This window comes from Sebastes umbrosus, chromosome 5 (assembly GCF_015220745.1).
Source record: "Sebastes umbrosus isolate fSebUmb1 chromosome 5, fSebUmb1.pri, whole genome shotgun sequence".
NCBI lineage: Eukaryota > Metazoa > Chordata > Actinopteri > Perciformes > Sebastidae > Sebastes > Sebastes umbrosus.
This window is the reverse complement of record NC_051273.1, coordinates 13,676,558-13,694,723: the sequence shown is the minus strand read 5'-3', so window position 1 is coordinate 13,694,723 and position 18,166 is coordinate 13,676,558. Positions and strand designations below refer to the sequence as shown.

Below are 18,166 nucleotides of genomic sequence, written 5' to 3'. Positions count from 1 at the left end.
CTACCTGCAAGTTTGCGCTATTGCAAATGGCATAACTTGTGATATTCACAAATAAAACAGCTTTGATTTTTGTTTGATACATAAGCAGGTAATTCTGAAATCCAGATAGAAAATAACGTAAATAAAGAAAATTATCCTTTTAGTTGATGATTATAGTTTAATTAAATTATTGCATAATTTTAATGATTTACTGTTATGTTAATTATAATTTCACTTAACGTGACTTTGGCTTTGTTGACCAAGTTACTTCCAATCCGTAGTCTGTTTTAATCCACCCACCACCATAAACCAAAACTAATTTCATGGAAAAGAAAAAGTGTCATTTGTCCTTTAATTTTTTTTTTTTTTTTAAATAAAGTATACAGAGTAGTAGAAAACTCTTTGTTATATCTTTGAAATACATGTATATTTGAATACAATTAAGATGTCATCTTAGCATTCTAGACAATGTCACACCTGACTAATTCCATAGACTGTATATAAAGATGGACGACATGACAAGTCCCCAAAAGTGAAGCTGATCTCGGTCGCCCCCTGATGGCTGGCTGCAGTATAGGTCATAAATCCCACCCCATTCATGTTAGTTGATGGGATATGTGTCAAACTAAAAAGTCAAAGTACACGTACATCTATAACTTATTTATTATTTGTAAATACTTTTTTTCCCTGTTTTTTGTCATATTAGGTAGTTCTTATCACGCTGCTGTATGTTCAAATGTTAATTTTTCTGATAAGTTTGGTTTTAATTAGTTATTTGATGGTATAAAAAGGGGGTGAGACGTCATGATTGACAGCTGCTCTGGGTGAAGTAGTCACACAGCCAGGAGCTCGGGAATTGTACAAGAGAGAGGAGGTGTAACTTTAACTTTCTATAACCATCACGAGTCTGTGTAATAGAACATGTGTCAATTTGATCATAAATGTAGTTATACAGATATTATGGTTAGTTGTTGTGTCTTTGTAGCCAAACAGCCCCCTGATCACTACTGCTCAGACTCTGGCTCCAAATGACGTCAAATCTCGAGATGGCATATCTGGGATATTTTGGCTTTACTTTTTTACGGTGGGAGGAAGTGGAGAGGCGTCATCCATCTTTATATACAGTCTATGACTAATACCAACAAAAGTCTTGGCGTAACACTCTAATCATACTTTACCACTTGTACAATTATGAAGCCACATGTACACAGAAAACAAACTAACTGTGGCCTTATCAAGGAAGCAGGTAATCATTGTAAGTCACTGGAGCAAAATACAGTAATATAAATTACGTTATTTGAAACGTGTATTTAATTACAGTACAACACTGCTAGTCATTTGTTATTTTGTGCTTTCCTCTGTCTGCTATAAAATTAGCCAACATGTGCACATTCAAACAAGGCACCTGTGCTAAGAAGCATTACCCAGTCCATTCATCTGAGATATTAATGGCTGATTATAAAACATATCATGAGACTTAAAAAGTTTTTAAAAAAAGAATGCCATATGCGTTAGCACAACAAGACTTAAGACTTTTAAAAACATATTAATAACAAATTTACAAAAATACTTCAGAAAAGACATTTTTCTCAGGTTAGTCTAAAGCCTAGGTCAGACTACAAGACTGTTCAAGTCATGTTGTTCCCAAATGGGACACTTCAGGTTGTTGACCAGATGTGAGGGGACAAAGATGGGCATCTCATTCAAATTATTCAATTAGCAAATTAATTCTTGTGTTATGGCCAAAAACCTGTTTTGTATGGTCAAAGTGACCTTGACCTTTGACTTCCAAAATCAGTTCATCCTTGAGTCCAAGTGGACGTTTGTTACAAATCTGAAGAAATTAACTAAAGGCATTCCTGAGATATCACAAAAATGGGTCGGACATGAGGTCCCAGTGACCTCTGACCATCAAAATCTAATCAGTTCATCCTTGAGTCCAAGTAGATGTTTGTGCCAAATTTGAAGAAATTCCCTTAAGGCGTTCTTGAGATATCGCATTCACGAGAACGGGTCGGACGGACGAAAGGATGGACAGACGAACAACCCAAAAAAATAATGCCTCCGGCCACAGCTGTTGTCGGCGTGGAGGCATAAAAATGCTTAACCACTTCTTATTACATGGCACTGAAGCTACAGTTTACATTTAACTGAGAAATGTAGTTTACTTCATTTCATTATTATTAAACTTCTTAAGAAAATGTCTATTAATATGGATTAATTCAGACACATCACTATTAAATATGATTTAATTTGAAATGTATTCTTTCAACAACATAGCAATGTTTTACTGATGGAGATGTTAATCTCTCAAATACAGAGTAGACTGCATGCGGCAGTTCTTTTGCCCTTGATCTACACTTCTATTGGTTTTTGTCTTCCTCAGATTTCAGTCTCGGATGGCTTCACAATACAAAGGCTCAACCACAGCGGGCCCGCGACGATCAATGTTGAAATACTAAATGTACACATTTTGGGGCCAGTTTGCACCGTGGGACAATGTGAGCAATCATAAAATAGGTTCCCCTTGAATCCTGCAACCATCCAGCTCCAATTAGTGCAGGTTCATATTACAGTTTGAATCTGTTGTAATTGTTGAGTCTGACTTAGGCTTCAGTGGCAGAAAAAAACAAAACAGTGGAAACAAGAGATTCAGAAGGATCCGTAAATGAATGCACGCCATTCTGCAGAAGAAATTCAAGTGTGATGCAGCTAACTAAGAGATCAAACACAGATAGGAAGCAAACAAATTAACAACAGTTGAGTTCTCAGAAGCCGCCTCAGCCACGTAAAACAGAGGAGGCGAGGAGAGGACAGAGAGAGAGAGAGATGGCGTGAAGGAAACCTGGAAAGGAAAGGAGAACACATGACGGAAGACCTGATGACGTTAGTAGAAATGTAAAAAAAAAAATAGAAATAGCAATCAGTGTGATCAGAAATCAGTCAGTGGATGAAGAGAGTGAGTCAGATAGCCGAGGAGGTTTCCTGCAGATTGCACAGGGGAAGGGAAGAGAGTCAGTCACTTTTAATACAGCAACATTAAAACAAACAAACATGAGACACATGCCAACCCACACTAACCCCAGAGACCCAAAAACTTTCTCCACTAGACATTACAGACTTTCTAGGGAAATCTATTAACTATTACTAATCAAATTATAATGACTATTAATAACCAGGTGCTCTAACTGGATAAGAATGGATGTCTGCTGTCAATTGCAGACTCCGCTAGTGGCTCCAGTTTAATTTATCATGTAAGCTACACTGAATAAAATAGACTGAACACAAAAACGAAAACACCAAAGGGGACCCAAGAATCATGCTGTTACAGCTTAACTTCACTTCTCATAATCTGGCCATCCCTGTCACATGGAGCTGGGGGTTTACTGGCATTACAATGGGATGAAAATGGAAATATTAGCATTGAGGATTGTTTATGCCCACTGGCAGCGACTCGACATTTTTTGCAAGGGTAGAATAGGGATGGAATTTCTTTTTCCCGGCATTTTTCAAAAATAGCTCGCACAGAGCAGTCTTAATGAAGAAATGTCTCTGCTTTTATGTTGCCTGATTCAAGCAATTACTAGAGCCAATTCAGAGGGTGACTCAGTGCCAGGTGAAGGCAAAATTTACATCCTTGGCTGGAACATGAAGATAATGTTGCTAATGAGGGCAGTTCATGACAAGAACCAAATTATGAAGCCAAAAAGGATGGGAATGGAGGAAATGTAGTCAACTTGTTGCAAAGGGCACTTGCACAAGAAGTGGAAAATCCCAAATTGCTTGTGTGATTATGCAAAGGCTCAGACAATAGAACAAATTAATTAAGTACATTACTTTCAGTCAGTGATGGAGACGGAAAACAACTGTTTTTATCATATTTTGTTATTAAACTGCTGGTTTTATTTCATGGCACAGGCGGATTTTGAGGGGCAGCAGTTACGAGTCAAAATGAGGACACTTGTCCAGTCGTTGATCAGCTTAATGGGGATTTAATACTTTGTCTTGCAAAAACAACTTCTCAAGTCTTGTATCCCAGCAAATCCAGGGGATCCTAAGCTCTTGAACCACTGCAATGTTTTTAATCACAAATCTTGGCGTTTGGCATATGATCTATTCCATGTGAAAACTAGAAAACTGTACTCTGTAGGTCTTTGCTAGCCCATCTGAAAACTGTAGTGAGGGTTTGCTGCGGTGTGGAAAAGCTCAGTAAATCTTCCCCTATGACTGCCTTGCTCTGCGTTAGTCTGACTCTAGAAAATGATCTAGGGTATATGGATTTTATTTTTTGGGAAGAAGAGACAGAAGAGGGAAAAAACATAACACGGAACTTGCCTATAAATCACGATCTATCACAGTTTACAACAGGACTTGAGTGGGAAAGGCTGGACTGGGCTTGTGCGGACTTGATCAGACTGGGAGAACACTAAGCACTTACCGGGGCAGTTGCGATAGGATACATTCTGTGTTCTTGGTCCTATTCTGGTTGGGCATGGACCTTGAGAAGCAAAAAGATGGGGCTACAGACATGCATGTTTGAAACTGCTTGGAGTGAAAGTGAGGACCTGTTTTTGTTAGATATACTTTGCCAGGACTGAGAGTCCTTGGACAGAAGTTTATTTTTCAACACGCTACGTCAGTCTTGACTTGTTTTCTCGGTGCAAGAAGGAGGAAAAAGACAATCATAACAGTGGGTGGACATGAGTGCACCTTGAGGCTAATCCCACTATTAAGGTTTGAGGTAACACAGCAAGACATGGGATCAATACTTCACTTAACTATGAGGCGAGTAAAAAAAACAAAAGCACAAAAAAAACAAGCAGTTAGGCGTTTAAGGTAAAAGCTGCAGGATTTGGCTTTGCTCAATAAGGTGGACTCAAATACTCATTATTGCTTATTCCATTTTTAATTACAGGTCCTCAAAGCCTTGGAGAGGTTAACCTTTAAGTTGTAATGAGTTTCACCATCTAATGATGTTCACTAATGCATTCTGATTCAACACTGAGGGGAACAGCTTGGACAGCTATACTGGTAATGAGCAATGCAGAAGAAATGTGTTGAATATAATAAGGGCTGTAGAATAAAGAGGCATTATTTATAGTTGAGCTAAACTTCCCTTTTGAGTCGAATCAAAAGTGAAACACATCTAAAGACAACAGCGTGTGCAAAACACTCATTTGAATCTACAAGAGCTGCCAAATACTATCTTCCCATCACTCCCACTCTAATTATTTCAGTTCCACCTGATTAGTGATTCTGGCAATTCATCTAAATCTTTGTCATTAATCAGTTTGTAAAGGTTACCTGGGGGAATTTCCTTCACAAATTGCAAAATGAACAGCAGCTTAAAGGACAAAGGGGAATTTTAATTCAAAGGGCAATCTAAAGATTGTTTGGGAGCAATGAATATTTTAGCATCCAAGCAGCAGACAAAATGTTAACACTATCTCTTTAGATGAAATATTACCTTGTTGACTTACGAGTGGAGCCATTCTGTTCTGTTACATAATGAAACATCTGTTAACATATTTCAACACCTGTTGTATGGATGTATATTAAGCCATCAAGGTGAGCTGTGCTTTGCGCCTGATAGACTTCTCCGTGCAAGACTTGAGTAATGAAACACTCGCTTGCCATCGTGGAGAGTCAGCATGACATCCTCTACCCCCCTCCCTCTATTCTGCTACCTCATAACCAGGCTCGTCGATCGGCTGGAAACATGGCGAGCACATCAATAATAAAGGCAGTACAGAAAGGAGGACCAAAGGGTTTTGCAGGTCATATTTCATGAAAAGTTCATGGTGTGACACAGATGGAAGAAGAGACAGAGGAAAATGGTGCTGGAAGGTGTTGCACACAAAGAGGGCAGACTGTCTGGACAAGGCAGGAGGAAGGAATGAGACAGGATTATGGTATGATATAGAAGAGAGAGTGAGAGGGCAGAGAAGAGGAGGATAGGAGTGTGTGGGGGGGCGAGGAAGGAGAGGAGGGAGAGTTATCAATTCATGACAGAAGGGTCAAACTTACTGTAGGGCACACACTCATACTGGACCTCCAGGTACTTGTAGGTCCCTGGGCAGGGGTCAGGGAAGACATCTGAACCCGTGATCACAATGCACTGGGTCCGGTTGTTGCATCTGACAGGGAAGAAAAACAAAGAAACGGAAACAAACTTAGCAACAGTGCTTTAAATACATCCATGCTGGTCTTTTCAGACAAAGTAAATAGTCAAAAGAATTAAACGCACAAAATTTAAAGAGGACCTATTATGCTTTTGTGCCTTTTCCCATTCCCTTTAGTGTGTTATATAGTTTATTTTTCACGTAAAAGGTCTGCAAAGTTACAAAGCCCAAAGTCCGCACCAAAGGGAGTTACTGTCCCCCACAGAAACACTGCTCCTGAACTGCCTGAAACACCTTGCTTTCAGTCCCGCCTTTTCTTCTGTAACGTAGTGATGTCACCAAGAAACATATTTGCATAATACCTGCTTAGTGGCTAGTTTGGCACGCCCTCAAACAAAGCTAGATGGAGCGGAGCTGCAGCGGAGTCTGAAGAGTTTGGTTCAGTTGACCAATCACAACAAAGTTGGCCAGCTGACCAATCAGAGCACAATCAGAGCTCAAACAGAGCGTTTTAGACAGAGGGTGAAAAGAGGTGCTGCAATATGGCCGGTATGAGAAAAGTAAAGCATTTAATTTCATTTCAAAATTTATGAGAGGATAAACCTCTTGAGATGCACCATCTCGTTTTCATTTTCCTCTCCCTCCATCCCATCCCAAACCACACCAACATAACATGAAAATAATGAACATGAAAATAATGATGAAAATAATAATAAAATAACATTATGTCAAAATACTGAGTTCATAAACTGAAAACAAAGGCAAATGCAATCAAAACAAGAACAAGTAGATGTAAGATAAGTCAGCAAAGAAGTCTTGAAATCATTGAAAGAAGTAATTGATTTAAGTTAATTGGGCAAATTATTCCATTCCATTTTTTGAACATTACAGCATGTAAACAACAAAATACTAGTATGCACCTGAAAGCATAAAAGGTCCTCTTTAAAACACTGTATACAACAAAACACGTGATCTTATAGTCAGGCTGGGAAATATTCAAATTCCCCCAAAAAAGAAATACTGCCGTTACCACGTAGCAATGCTATTTAGTCTGTTAGCTAAAGGTCCAGCTCCATTGCTTTTCACTCAGTGCTCGTCTATTGGGTCTACTCCTCTACCTGTACGATGTAAAAGAGGTCCTTTGTGAACTGTGCTATTCTGTGTCATTTTCAAGAGCTTGGATAATCTGTCTGAATGTGTATAGGACAATGAAAGAATATAAAAAGTCTCTGCAACATTTTTCCTCCCCCTTTCCATAATGTAATATTATCTGTCTAGTCAATAACTGGCCAACGGTGTATTATATTCCTGGTTTTCTGAATGAATCTCGCAAGTTACACACAGTTTTGTGCTCCGTCTGTTTTTTAACTTTGTCCCTGCTGGTTTCGATCAAATCAAATCAGAGCTGTCTACTGTGTGTGTGTGTGTGTGTGTGTGTGTGTGTGTGTGTGTGTGTGTGTGTGTGTGTGTGTTAAGGCTATGCAGTGGCAAGAATCTGGGGAAATGATACGTATCATGATACAGGGGTTATGATTCAATATATTGTCATATATTGCGATACTGTAAGAAAGGCGATATATTGCGATTTTTTAAATCTAATTTTAGGAAAACTGTCACAGTATAAAGAACACATCACCATATATTTACATTTTTTATTCATATAATTTTTATGCAATCAGAACAGTTGGATCTGCATTTGCATTTATCAAACTCCCTGCAACATCCAACATCATAGCACTGCTTTGAGAGGACACATACAGTGAGAGGGAGCATCGCTTTGCAAATGAAATAAAGTCTTGACTGAGTTAATCTTTGCATGTAAACTATTAATTAAAAATTGTATCACAAAATATAACATTGCGATATTCTGTATTTTTTATATTTTCTTACACTGCTTATGTGTGTGAGTGTGTGTGTGTGTGTGTGTGTGTGTGTGTGTTGTTATACACATAACTGTTCTCTTGCAATTAGACCTCTGTGAGTACAATTAAATGTGGCATCAAATTAAACGTACATGAACAACAGAAATCAATGCAACAAATATCGCTGGATAAGAGATAAAGACTACAATTGCACGGGGGACCTCATGTGATTTTGGAGTTTGACCCCCCCCCCACATGTGTGTTTAGTGGGGCGCTTTCGCACGGGATAAACAAAGTGTGTGTTTCACTCAAATGTCCCGACTTATTGATTGGAGCGTGCTCCTTCTCTGAATGGGTCTACATGCTGAGTAGCTAGATGAGGCTCTTGAATTTGCACCCAAAATGCCATCAAAGGTCTCATTAATGATTTCTACTGCACTCTCCATAATTCTCCATCCCGGAAGAGCAGAAATACCAAGATACTAATTAAGGCATCTAAAAAAAAAAAAAAAAAAATCAAAATGAGTTCTGTGTTTAGCAAAATGTGTGAATTTTCTTTTACCTTTATAGAATTATTAGACATGGAGGACCTTTAGGGTTTTATTAGCTATCACATATATACATTTAGTTTTTCATTTCAGAAGCCATGTGAAGCAGTGTCAAAAGTTAATTTCAGTCAGTGCCTTTAACATCTGGAGAGCGGACATTCTAATTGAGGCTGTGGTGTGCTCTGAAGCCCGGGGAATTGCAGGTGACCGCCCTTTCGTTGTACTGAAATCATGATAATGACATCTATACCCCCAGCAGGCCATCTCTGCTACCAAGGGGACTTGAGATTCTATTGGCAATGTGAGGAGCCGGATCAATAACTCTGTTCTGCTGATTTAGCAGGGACCAGAGATAATATTTGTTTCTTCTTATCACAGACCAGTGCGCCCATTTGCTGCAGATCATTGGAAAATGTATTACGGGGTTGCATTGTATTGTGCTTTGGGTTTTTGCCTTTGCTTTGGGCCGCTGAGGTAATCACCGCTCTGTGCCCAAATGTTATTAATATAATATTAGGCAGCGCAGTGGAACAGTGGAGAGTAGCTTACTGTTGGGATGTATAGCACTGAACAGAGGCAGGAAAATTGTTTAGCTTTCAGATTGAAAACAACCACATTTTAGCTGCATACCATACTATGATGGTTTACAGCACAAAAAAATGATACAGCAGCTTAAACAAAAGGCTCCTGTGTTCAAATAAAAAAAAAAAAAAAACACTAAATCATAATAACGGCAGGGAACGAAATTAGCCATTACGTTTTTTTTCAAGAACAAAAGCAATTCATCTCCCTCTTCCTCCTGTTCTATTTCTCCCCAATCAGCATGTATGCCAATTAAAATACTTCACACATTTTTTTTTTTCAAAATACATTTGATAGAGAACATTTTTTTAATTTCACCAAAAGAAATAAAAGGATATTTATTTTTTTATTTTTGTTAAAGCAGTGTATTGTATCACAGAGCCACATATTTGTGTCTATATCTGTGTGCATCTGTGTTTACTGGAGGTCTCAAGGGCCATCCCACTTTATTAATGACCCTCATGTGTGATAATAACAGATGAGAATATCAGCATATTGTATTTGTTTTTATGGAAATGAAATTCCATGAATTACTGTTTTGGAATTAAAACACGCACCCCATGCTGGGCCCATAATGCGCCGCTTGTTTTTTGCGGGTAATATTTCATGACTCTGCAGCACTTTCCATATATTATATGGTCACTTTGATGATTCTGTCTCCTTGCTCATGCATAAGCATATCATGCAGGAGCAATATAAATTACAGTGCTTTATCTAACAGATTCCAATGAGACCGGGAAACGACTGCCTGGTTTATATTAGGCATATGAAACAGAATGATATCAAAAATAAAATTCATGACACTAATGAGACACAGACCTGCCATCGTTTCTCAGGCAAATGTATTAAACAACAGGACATAAGCACTGGGGAAAAAAACACCCCATATTTCTTTTGAAACAATGTTGACATAAGTGTTGATAGCTCTTTCTGATATATTGCCCTAATTTTAGAGCGGTGGAGCAGGAGCGTCCCGTTCTATGGGATTGTGTGACTCTGATACCGTCTCATCTGCGAAACCTTGGGCCATCTCCTGAGACCAATTGGGAAAGCCCTAATGACTTCTCCTATGCATAGTCCTAGCCCTCCATTTGAGAGGGAGCATGTAATTGAAATCCTCCCCCCCATAAAAAGTTCAGCATTTGGGCCTGCCAGGGCACAGGTCTCAAAGTGCACACTAATTAAATACATGTAAAATATGATATCTCTGACTATCTTTTGATAGTCTGAGGCTATATAGTAATTAATCATGTACATAATGAATATTAAGTCAAAAGGAAGTGTTCCTCCACTTTCCTCCAGAGTGAGACATTCTATTTCTATAAATACCTTGACTGCTCAATGGGAAAAGAGTACTAATTGATTTCATCTTTTAATGCAAGAGAATAATTAGCCGTATGGAAAAGGGGATCTGTATAAGGTAAAGATGCCTTTTTATAGGAGCGACATTCCCCAGTTGTTTGGTAATATTTCTGTATTAGTTTATATTAAGAAAATATATAACGCAGGGCTACAACTAAGGATTATTTTCTTTGTTGATTAAATTGACGATATTTATATTCTTGATTAATCAATTAGTTGTTTGGTCTATAAAATGTCAGAAAATGGTGTAAAATGTTGATCAGCGTTTCCCAAAGCCCAAGATGACGTGATGAAGATATTAAGTTTAATGTCAGAGGAGTAAATAAACCAGAATATTTTCACATTTAAGAAGCTGGATAAGAGAAATTTTACTTTTTTTCATTAAAAATTACTAAAACCGATTAATTTATTATCAAAATAGTTGGCGAATAATTTAATCAATTAATTGTTGCAGCTCTAATACAATGCCTTATGTATTTTATTTATTTTAACAAATTGGTACAACTATGTCTATAGCATCCGTGACATCATTTAACAAAGGTTAACAAGTACAAATTAAAAGTTTGGTTTCCAGAGCTCCACACCCTGAATATGACTAAAGGTTTAAATTCCACATTGGCTAAAATCCTTAAAATGTATTACTTTGTGATATATTTATCTGAAAATAAACAAAAGTCAGAATTGTCAGTGTCAAAAATAGTATATATTATGTATTTTTTCTTGAAGTAAAGCTAAAATAAAGGCAGGATGGAGCTACTCTCCGCCTTGATTGCCTCCATTTCCCCGACCAGCCTGTTAATCACACTGAAGTATTCCAAATGTAATCCCATCACATCTCTGACCTTTTGGGAGAGGCAGACATCAGTACAATTAGAGTGTCACAGAAAATGCTGCTTGGATTTGATGCAAATCTCCTTTAAAAATGAGCACTCCCCGCTGACAGCGGGAAGGGGCGCGATAAGATGCCAACAAGGTGTAACTGATAGCACTCCTGATACCATGTATCCACATGCAATTTAACCTTTACCACTGCCATCATAAAGCATGTCAGAGGAATAATTGGACATGAGGTTAATGTGCTAAATGAATAATAAATTGACTTGGGTATAAAAGACTCTATTTCCACTAACAAACGTAGTAAAAGATGTGACTTAGGTCTAAAGCCTGCATAAACCATAAAAGACTATAATCTAGACCTGTTTTTCACTAAACCATCTCCAAGAACAGAGAAAATTTAATTTTAATCAATGCTGCTTGCAACTGGGCTTTTCTTAGACGTACTACTCTAACCTGTGTCAATTTAAGCTTGAAGTATATTTCATTTATTGGGCGATATGGCCAAAGTCTTCTATCACAATATAGGTAATTTCCTATCTTGATAACCATATATATCACAATATAGCATGTTTTTCTGGTAATTCAATAAATAAACAGTCTATATGAAAAAAAAACACATGGTAAAGCCTATCATTGTATACTCCTCTGTGAATTAAATACTTGACAAATGAAAAGTACTGAGTATTTTCTCATTTCTCAACATAACAGATTAAGTGAAATTAGCCTATAGAGAAAAAAGAAATAAATATAGGCCCAGCCTGTATCGCGATAGAAATGATATAGAAAAATATATACAACCATATACAATAATCTATTAACCCAGAAAAAAAACTTGTTTAACTGGAAATCAGTTTTTCTTCACTGCTCTGAAACAGTAGCCTTCACTGTGCTGTCGCCCTGGATGTATCATGGCTGCCACTGGCAACTACTGTTTTAGAGCAGCGGAGAAGAACTGATTGCAGGTAGTTTGTCACGTGACGATAGCAAACAACAACAGCGTGGTGCTAGTAGAGAGTGTAATGGTCACGGTAGTCAGAGCGAGGAAAATATCAGCCATTTGGCAACATTTCACAGTTAAATATCCAACGAGTAAAACGGAGATATGTACAGTATGTAAGTTCTTCTGTTTTAAGCACCCTAGTAGGGTGTGTGAATATTGCACCCTGCAGGACAAATTAGCATACAGGCTGTTCACTGAGGAGACAGCTAAGAGAATATGCTATTGTTATTTATTCCTAGCTTCATTTATTTATGTTCAAGGTATCGGAATCGGGATAGAAAAAATAGTATCGGAACATCTCTCTATACAATAGACATTTTTATATTGTTTTGACGGTATATTTCGTCATATTGACCAGCCCTATTTCATTTACAATTTATTTATATGCACCCCCCCCACACACACTGTTTTAATGAAATGTATAAACACACTGTATTTAGTGAAGTAGACACACTGGCCAATATTAGCTTATCACAAATATATTATTTTTATTATGTCAGCTGAGAAACAAAAAACTTCCAGTACAGAAATGCCAAAGAAATGTTTGAGGTAAATAGGAACACCATCACCTTTACCTAGTTTGCCCACCAGAGAACACACACATTTTTATTTTAACTGTAAAATGCTCAGCGCACATCATGGTCACAGTTGGCCAATATCAACATGTAACCATTTCATTTTTAAAACTTTCAAATGTCGGTTTTGACCCCAAAAATCTAGTATCAGTCAGGCTAAATATAATTTAGTAGACAAAAGGCTTGACCAACCAAGTCAATTTTAAGGACAAAAAATCATTGTGAATAGTCTTTATGCCTTTGAATGCACTGCTTTCAAACTGAACCAGTACAGACCGTCATCTCATGAAGTGACGCGTCATGTGCTGCTCATGTGACTCGGCCAGTTTAGACTAAGTACAAGATGCTCCTTGATTGTTGAATCCCATTACTCTATTTTCTATCCCTCAACACTCCATAGCGTTCAGGAAGCCTAAGCAGCCATTTGTAATTCAGAATATAAAAAATAGCATCAGCAGCGAAAACAATCGGCGTGTAACTGGAGGAGGAAAGCGACATGAGTGAGGGGAGCACATTACAGAAAAAGGCACAATCTACTTCCTGATGCTCCCAGTTTGAATTTCAATCAAATTAGCGTCTCTTAAACTCGAAGTGACCCGTCTAGCTCCATTTCATCTGAAATGCTGATGAGGTTCATGGCACAATTATCAAGGCAGACATATCTCTCAAGAGGCAAGTCTGTTGATGGCAGACAGACCATTGAAAATTAAATCATTTCCAGGGCCACAAAATGGCAGGGAAAGAAACAATCTGCTGCAAGCAGGACACACAACAAACACACACGTTGGATGTATAATGACCTCCAATAACAGCAGATATTCAGAGTATTTTACTAAGGGGGTGGCCCAATAATGTTTCAGGAAATAGGTCGTTAGAAATTAACCATTAGCATCCTGCTTTCAACTTCAGATCTGACCCAATATCCGGCTAAGGCATCCCAGAAACTTGTAATTACTGTCATATGCTTGTGTTTATGCTATATTTACTGGAGTTGCCAATGGTGCTCAACGGGGGGATTCCAGGCTCTTACAGACTTACAGGGAGGAAGGCTGTCTGACTCACATCCGTCCATCTCACCTATTGATTTTTAGACCAGCAAAGGTATATTGCCATGCCACTAAAGTCAATGGAAAAAGCCATTGTGACATTCTGCAGGTCTAAATGTGACCTTTATAAGATGGCAGAGTGCAATGCTAGCACACCCACACGTAAAGCCAGAGCCACACAGGAATGGCTTGAAAAACAACAATGTGAATGTCCTGGAGTGGCCGAGTCTGGGTCCAGATCAAGAACCTGTAGCTGGACTCGACAAAGGCCGTTCACTCACGATCCCCGTGTAACCCGATAGAGCTCGAGCTATTTAACAAAGAAGAACGGGGAAGAAGTGCAGAGTCCAGACTGTAATTATTGCTAAAGGTGCATCTATTAAAAAGAGAAATGGAGAAGGTGAATACTTCTGCAAACACGTATTTTCCATTTCATATTCTTATAAGCTTACATTTAGGGCTGTCAAAGTTAACGTGATAATAATGTGTTAACGCAAATCCGTTTTAACGCTACTAAATTTTTAACACATTAACACAGTCAATCTTTCGGAGGTTGTAGCGGGCTCGATTTTAAAGCTAGAGTGAAGATACCGGCATCATATGAAACTAGAAAACCTAAAGAATCCATTGGTACCAAACATGTCATACTAGCGTGAAGGAGGTTAAATAACGCTCCAAACTTGCGCAAAATTTTGGTGTGGAAAAACTGGCATGGCCATTTTCAAAGGGGTCCCTTGACCTCTGACCTCAAGATATGTGAATGAAAATGGATTCTCTGGGTACCCACGAGTCTCCCCTTTACAGACATGCCCACTTTATGATAATCACATGCAGTTTGGGGCAAGTCATAGTCCATTTTTAGCCCTGTATGTGACCTTTTAAAACACAAGCAGAATGCAATGCTGTTAAAGACATTTAATAGTGATTTTAGATGTCTGATTCATCAAACTGTATGTATCATAACCGATTAATATTTGCAGATTGTAAATTTTAAAGGGTATAATTTAAAAAACATCGGTGGAAAAATTGCAACTTACAGACATATTTAATACTAGGGCTGTCCACGACCAAAAACATTCTTAGTCGACTAAAAATAATACAATCTTGTTGAGTAATCGATTAGTTGATTTAATCGACGGATCTGTGAAACTGAGTTTCTCCACAAAGAATCACACAAAAGCACCACTTTAAATCTTGTGTTTACCAGAGATGTGCTCATAATTTAAGTCATTCAGCATGAAAAATCATAAATAACAACTAATCGACTCAAGAAATCTTAGTGGACTAAAACCACAGTGACTGATTAGTCGTCTCATTGACTAAGAGGGGGCAGCCCTTATTATTGCTATTAATATAGTCAAATAGGGAGGTGTAATTTTACATTGTGATTTATATCATGATAACGTAAATTGTCTGGAAACCCGAATGAGTTTATGGATAAAATAACTGGATGGGCATGTTTTTTTGGGGCAAATACAAATCTAAGTACATCGTCACATTGATGCAAACATCCTATAGAAATCTAATAAGACCATAAAGCAAACTATGCACAATGGTACATCCAGAAATGTTAAAGTGATCGCAACCATGGTAAAAAAAAAATGGTATGACTGTTGACAGTATACACTGTCATGTAAGAAATATATAGTAAGTAACATAACAAGATATAGCATGTTTGTCAGTAAGTCTATCAAATTCCATTACCCCATATTTTAATATGCAAAAAAAAATGAATTTGTATTATTTTATTCTGTAAGTGTTATTTATTGGTACAAGCAGTTGTTTGGCTACTGAGGATCACTGATGGATATTAATGACAGTTTATGCACTTTTAAATTCAGCACATCATCACCACCACCAATAGAGTCTTGAGAGCAGAGAGCAGTTTCATGGCTCATGAACTTGTGTACACCCCAAGCTTAATCTGGATCTTTATGAAATCTTAATCTGCTGCGCTTTAAATAAACACTAACAGAGAGGAAGAACAAGGCGGTGTGCTGTCAGGCGGCAGCGATGGAGCTCCTCGGAGAGCCTCGCAAGCAGCCCTGTCACTGATATAAATAGTGTAAGCAGCATCATTTAGTCGCCAAAGCTGCCTCGCGTTTATTGACAATCGCATGCTGATATTACCGGGTCATTTCAACATTACAAGTCGGCTGTTAACAACCCTATTAACTTAATAATGTTTGTAAAAAATCGGTGACATTCCGGCTGATGATATCATTGCAAAATAAAACCTTTTAATGGTAATGATCATTTTAATGATAATGATTAACCAACTAGCTGTCCTCTAATCCCACTAATGAATTTCACATTGTCTGTTAGAGAGTTATCGGCTTTGATCACTCTCGTCAGTGACATGCTGCTTGGAAAACCCGTGATCCACCGGCATGACAGGACCCAGCCATGTTATATTACTGCAATCAATGACCTTGTTATCGAATACTCGCGATGAAGCTCATTAGTCAAGGAGAAATCAATAGATGTAAGCCACTTATTCATACTGCATATCTTAATATGTCCTTTTTGTGACGATGATTAGTCAAGATGTGTCATTGTCATCTTTACTACTCCTCAAGCTACTGCGATAAGGACTGCCGGTCAGATTTAAATCAATAAGCACCAGATGGTTAGTGCATGTACAACTAGACGTATTACCAAATAATACAATTTTAAATTACAGTTTTAATCTCCAAGATGTGTTGTGGTTGCAGTCATTATCATTATCATCAGTGCAGATGAGGAAATGTAATTATTAAGAAATGAAAACCCTGAAAAGGAGGACATAAAAAAATCACCTCACCGAATATTATTATCAATGAATTAATTATTTCAAACTGTACTGCCATGCAGTTTCACATCTGCTGGGGAGGTGTCCACGTGAAAAATTCCTGCACAGATTATCACCCACTTGAGTCGACTAATTGCTTGCAGCTGAATGTTCTAATTGAGCCACAACCGTCCTAAGGCTATTTTCCTAAAAATCATTGTGCTCATGAATATAATATGCCAGCCAGATATAAAAACAACTCAGAGTGCCAACAGGATCTATCAAACTCAGTGAAGCCTCAATCCAATTCTCCACACTTCAGGGCCGCATTAATTTCGGATGTTTTAAAAGTGAACACAGTTTTCCACACAAGTGCTAATGTGATTTGTCCCACACACTTAAATTAGCAGGCCAGGGTAATTATGGCAACAAATAATTTTGGCTCTTCGGTCCTTTCTTGATGGAGACGGTACAGTAGGAAATACTATTTTTTCCACACACGCACAGTGTGTGTGTGCGGTGGGTTGCCCCACATATGGAACATTTCGGCTGGGCTAGCCTCAGCAGGAGCCAGAGCGCAGACCAGACTTTTGACTTGTGGAGAAGTGAAGGACCTTGAAACAAACATTGCATTCCAAATAGGCAAAAAAAAAAAAGTCCACCACATTTCTCGTTTGAGGATAATTATTTTTGGCAGCAGAGGCATTACATTTGCTTCCTATTTTAGTCCATTCCCGTAAATAAACGGACAAGAGATATAAAATCACTAATTAGTCCCATATGCAATCTTGGGCGTTTGTCAAGCTGTCCTTGAATCTATTTTCATGACAGCAGACTGTTTTCTGCCCTGATTACGCAAACGCTGCTCTTATGATATATAGACCTACATAGGAATTAATCTGGCTTCATTTCACATAAATCTGCTCTCACACTTTCCGTGGTGATATATCTCACAAGAACTTTCACACTGACAAAGAAATTATCTGTGTTTGCCACCTTATGTAAATATATGCCAGTCACTTTTTTTATATCAGTTGATGTCTTTTGGATTTTTCTTCCTTGCGGTATCAGATGTGAACTCTTGTGAGGTTTTCTTTTTGTGTGATTTTTGAACCCACGCACCTGACAGACCCTTTGTATCACACGACTTTTTCTTCGAACACATATTTCTCTGAGTACAATAGCTCAGCAGTGACATTGAAATGCTAAAAACGCATTTAAAATAACATCTGAACTACGGCCTGTGGCACTCTCAGGATATGCATATGTGGAATGAACCGGAGTCCTCTGCAGACGCTTTCTTTCTACGAGACTGTTTGGGATTTGTTGTCAGGTGGCTCCTGCTGGGTCAGTATTTGTGCTTCAGTGGGCTGTTTTTGTTCGAGCGAGGCTGAGGGCAGAGTAATACACAAGGCCACAAGCGGGGAGCAGGCGGGCTGCAGCCTTTCAAGACAGACAATGTGAGTCAGCTATCTGACTTCAT

At 38.2% G+C, this 18,166-nt stretch overlaps 1 protein-coding gene across 43 annotated transcripts in view; it reads right to left on the bottom strand.

Moving 5' to 3' along the window:
* Positions 1 to 18,166, bottom strand: part of adgrl2a (adhesion G protein-coupled receptor L2a) — a 118,612-nt gene that overhangs the window by 40,888 nt on the left and 59,558 nt on the right. For 28 of the 43 annotated variants that reach the window (XM_037769312.1, XM_037769327.1, XM_037769334.1 and 25 more), the window contains 2 exons: positions 6,007 to 6,116; positions 4,418 to 4,477 (listed from right to left, as the gene is read on the bottom strand). In XM_037769312.1, the coding sequence (XP_037625240.1) occupies positions 4,418 to 4,477; positions 6,007 to 6,116 (170 nt within the window). The remainder of the gene's footprint in view (positions 1 to 4,417; positions 4,478 to 6,006; positions 6,117 to 18,166) is intronic. The other 15 variants (XM_037769354.1, XM_037769355.1, XM_037769351.1 and 12 more) reach the window with 1 other exon arrangement.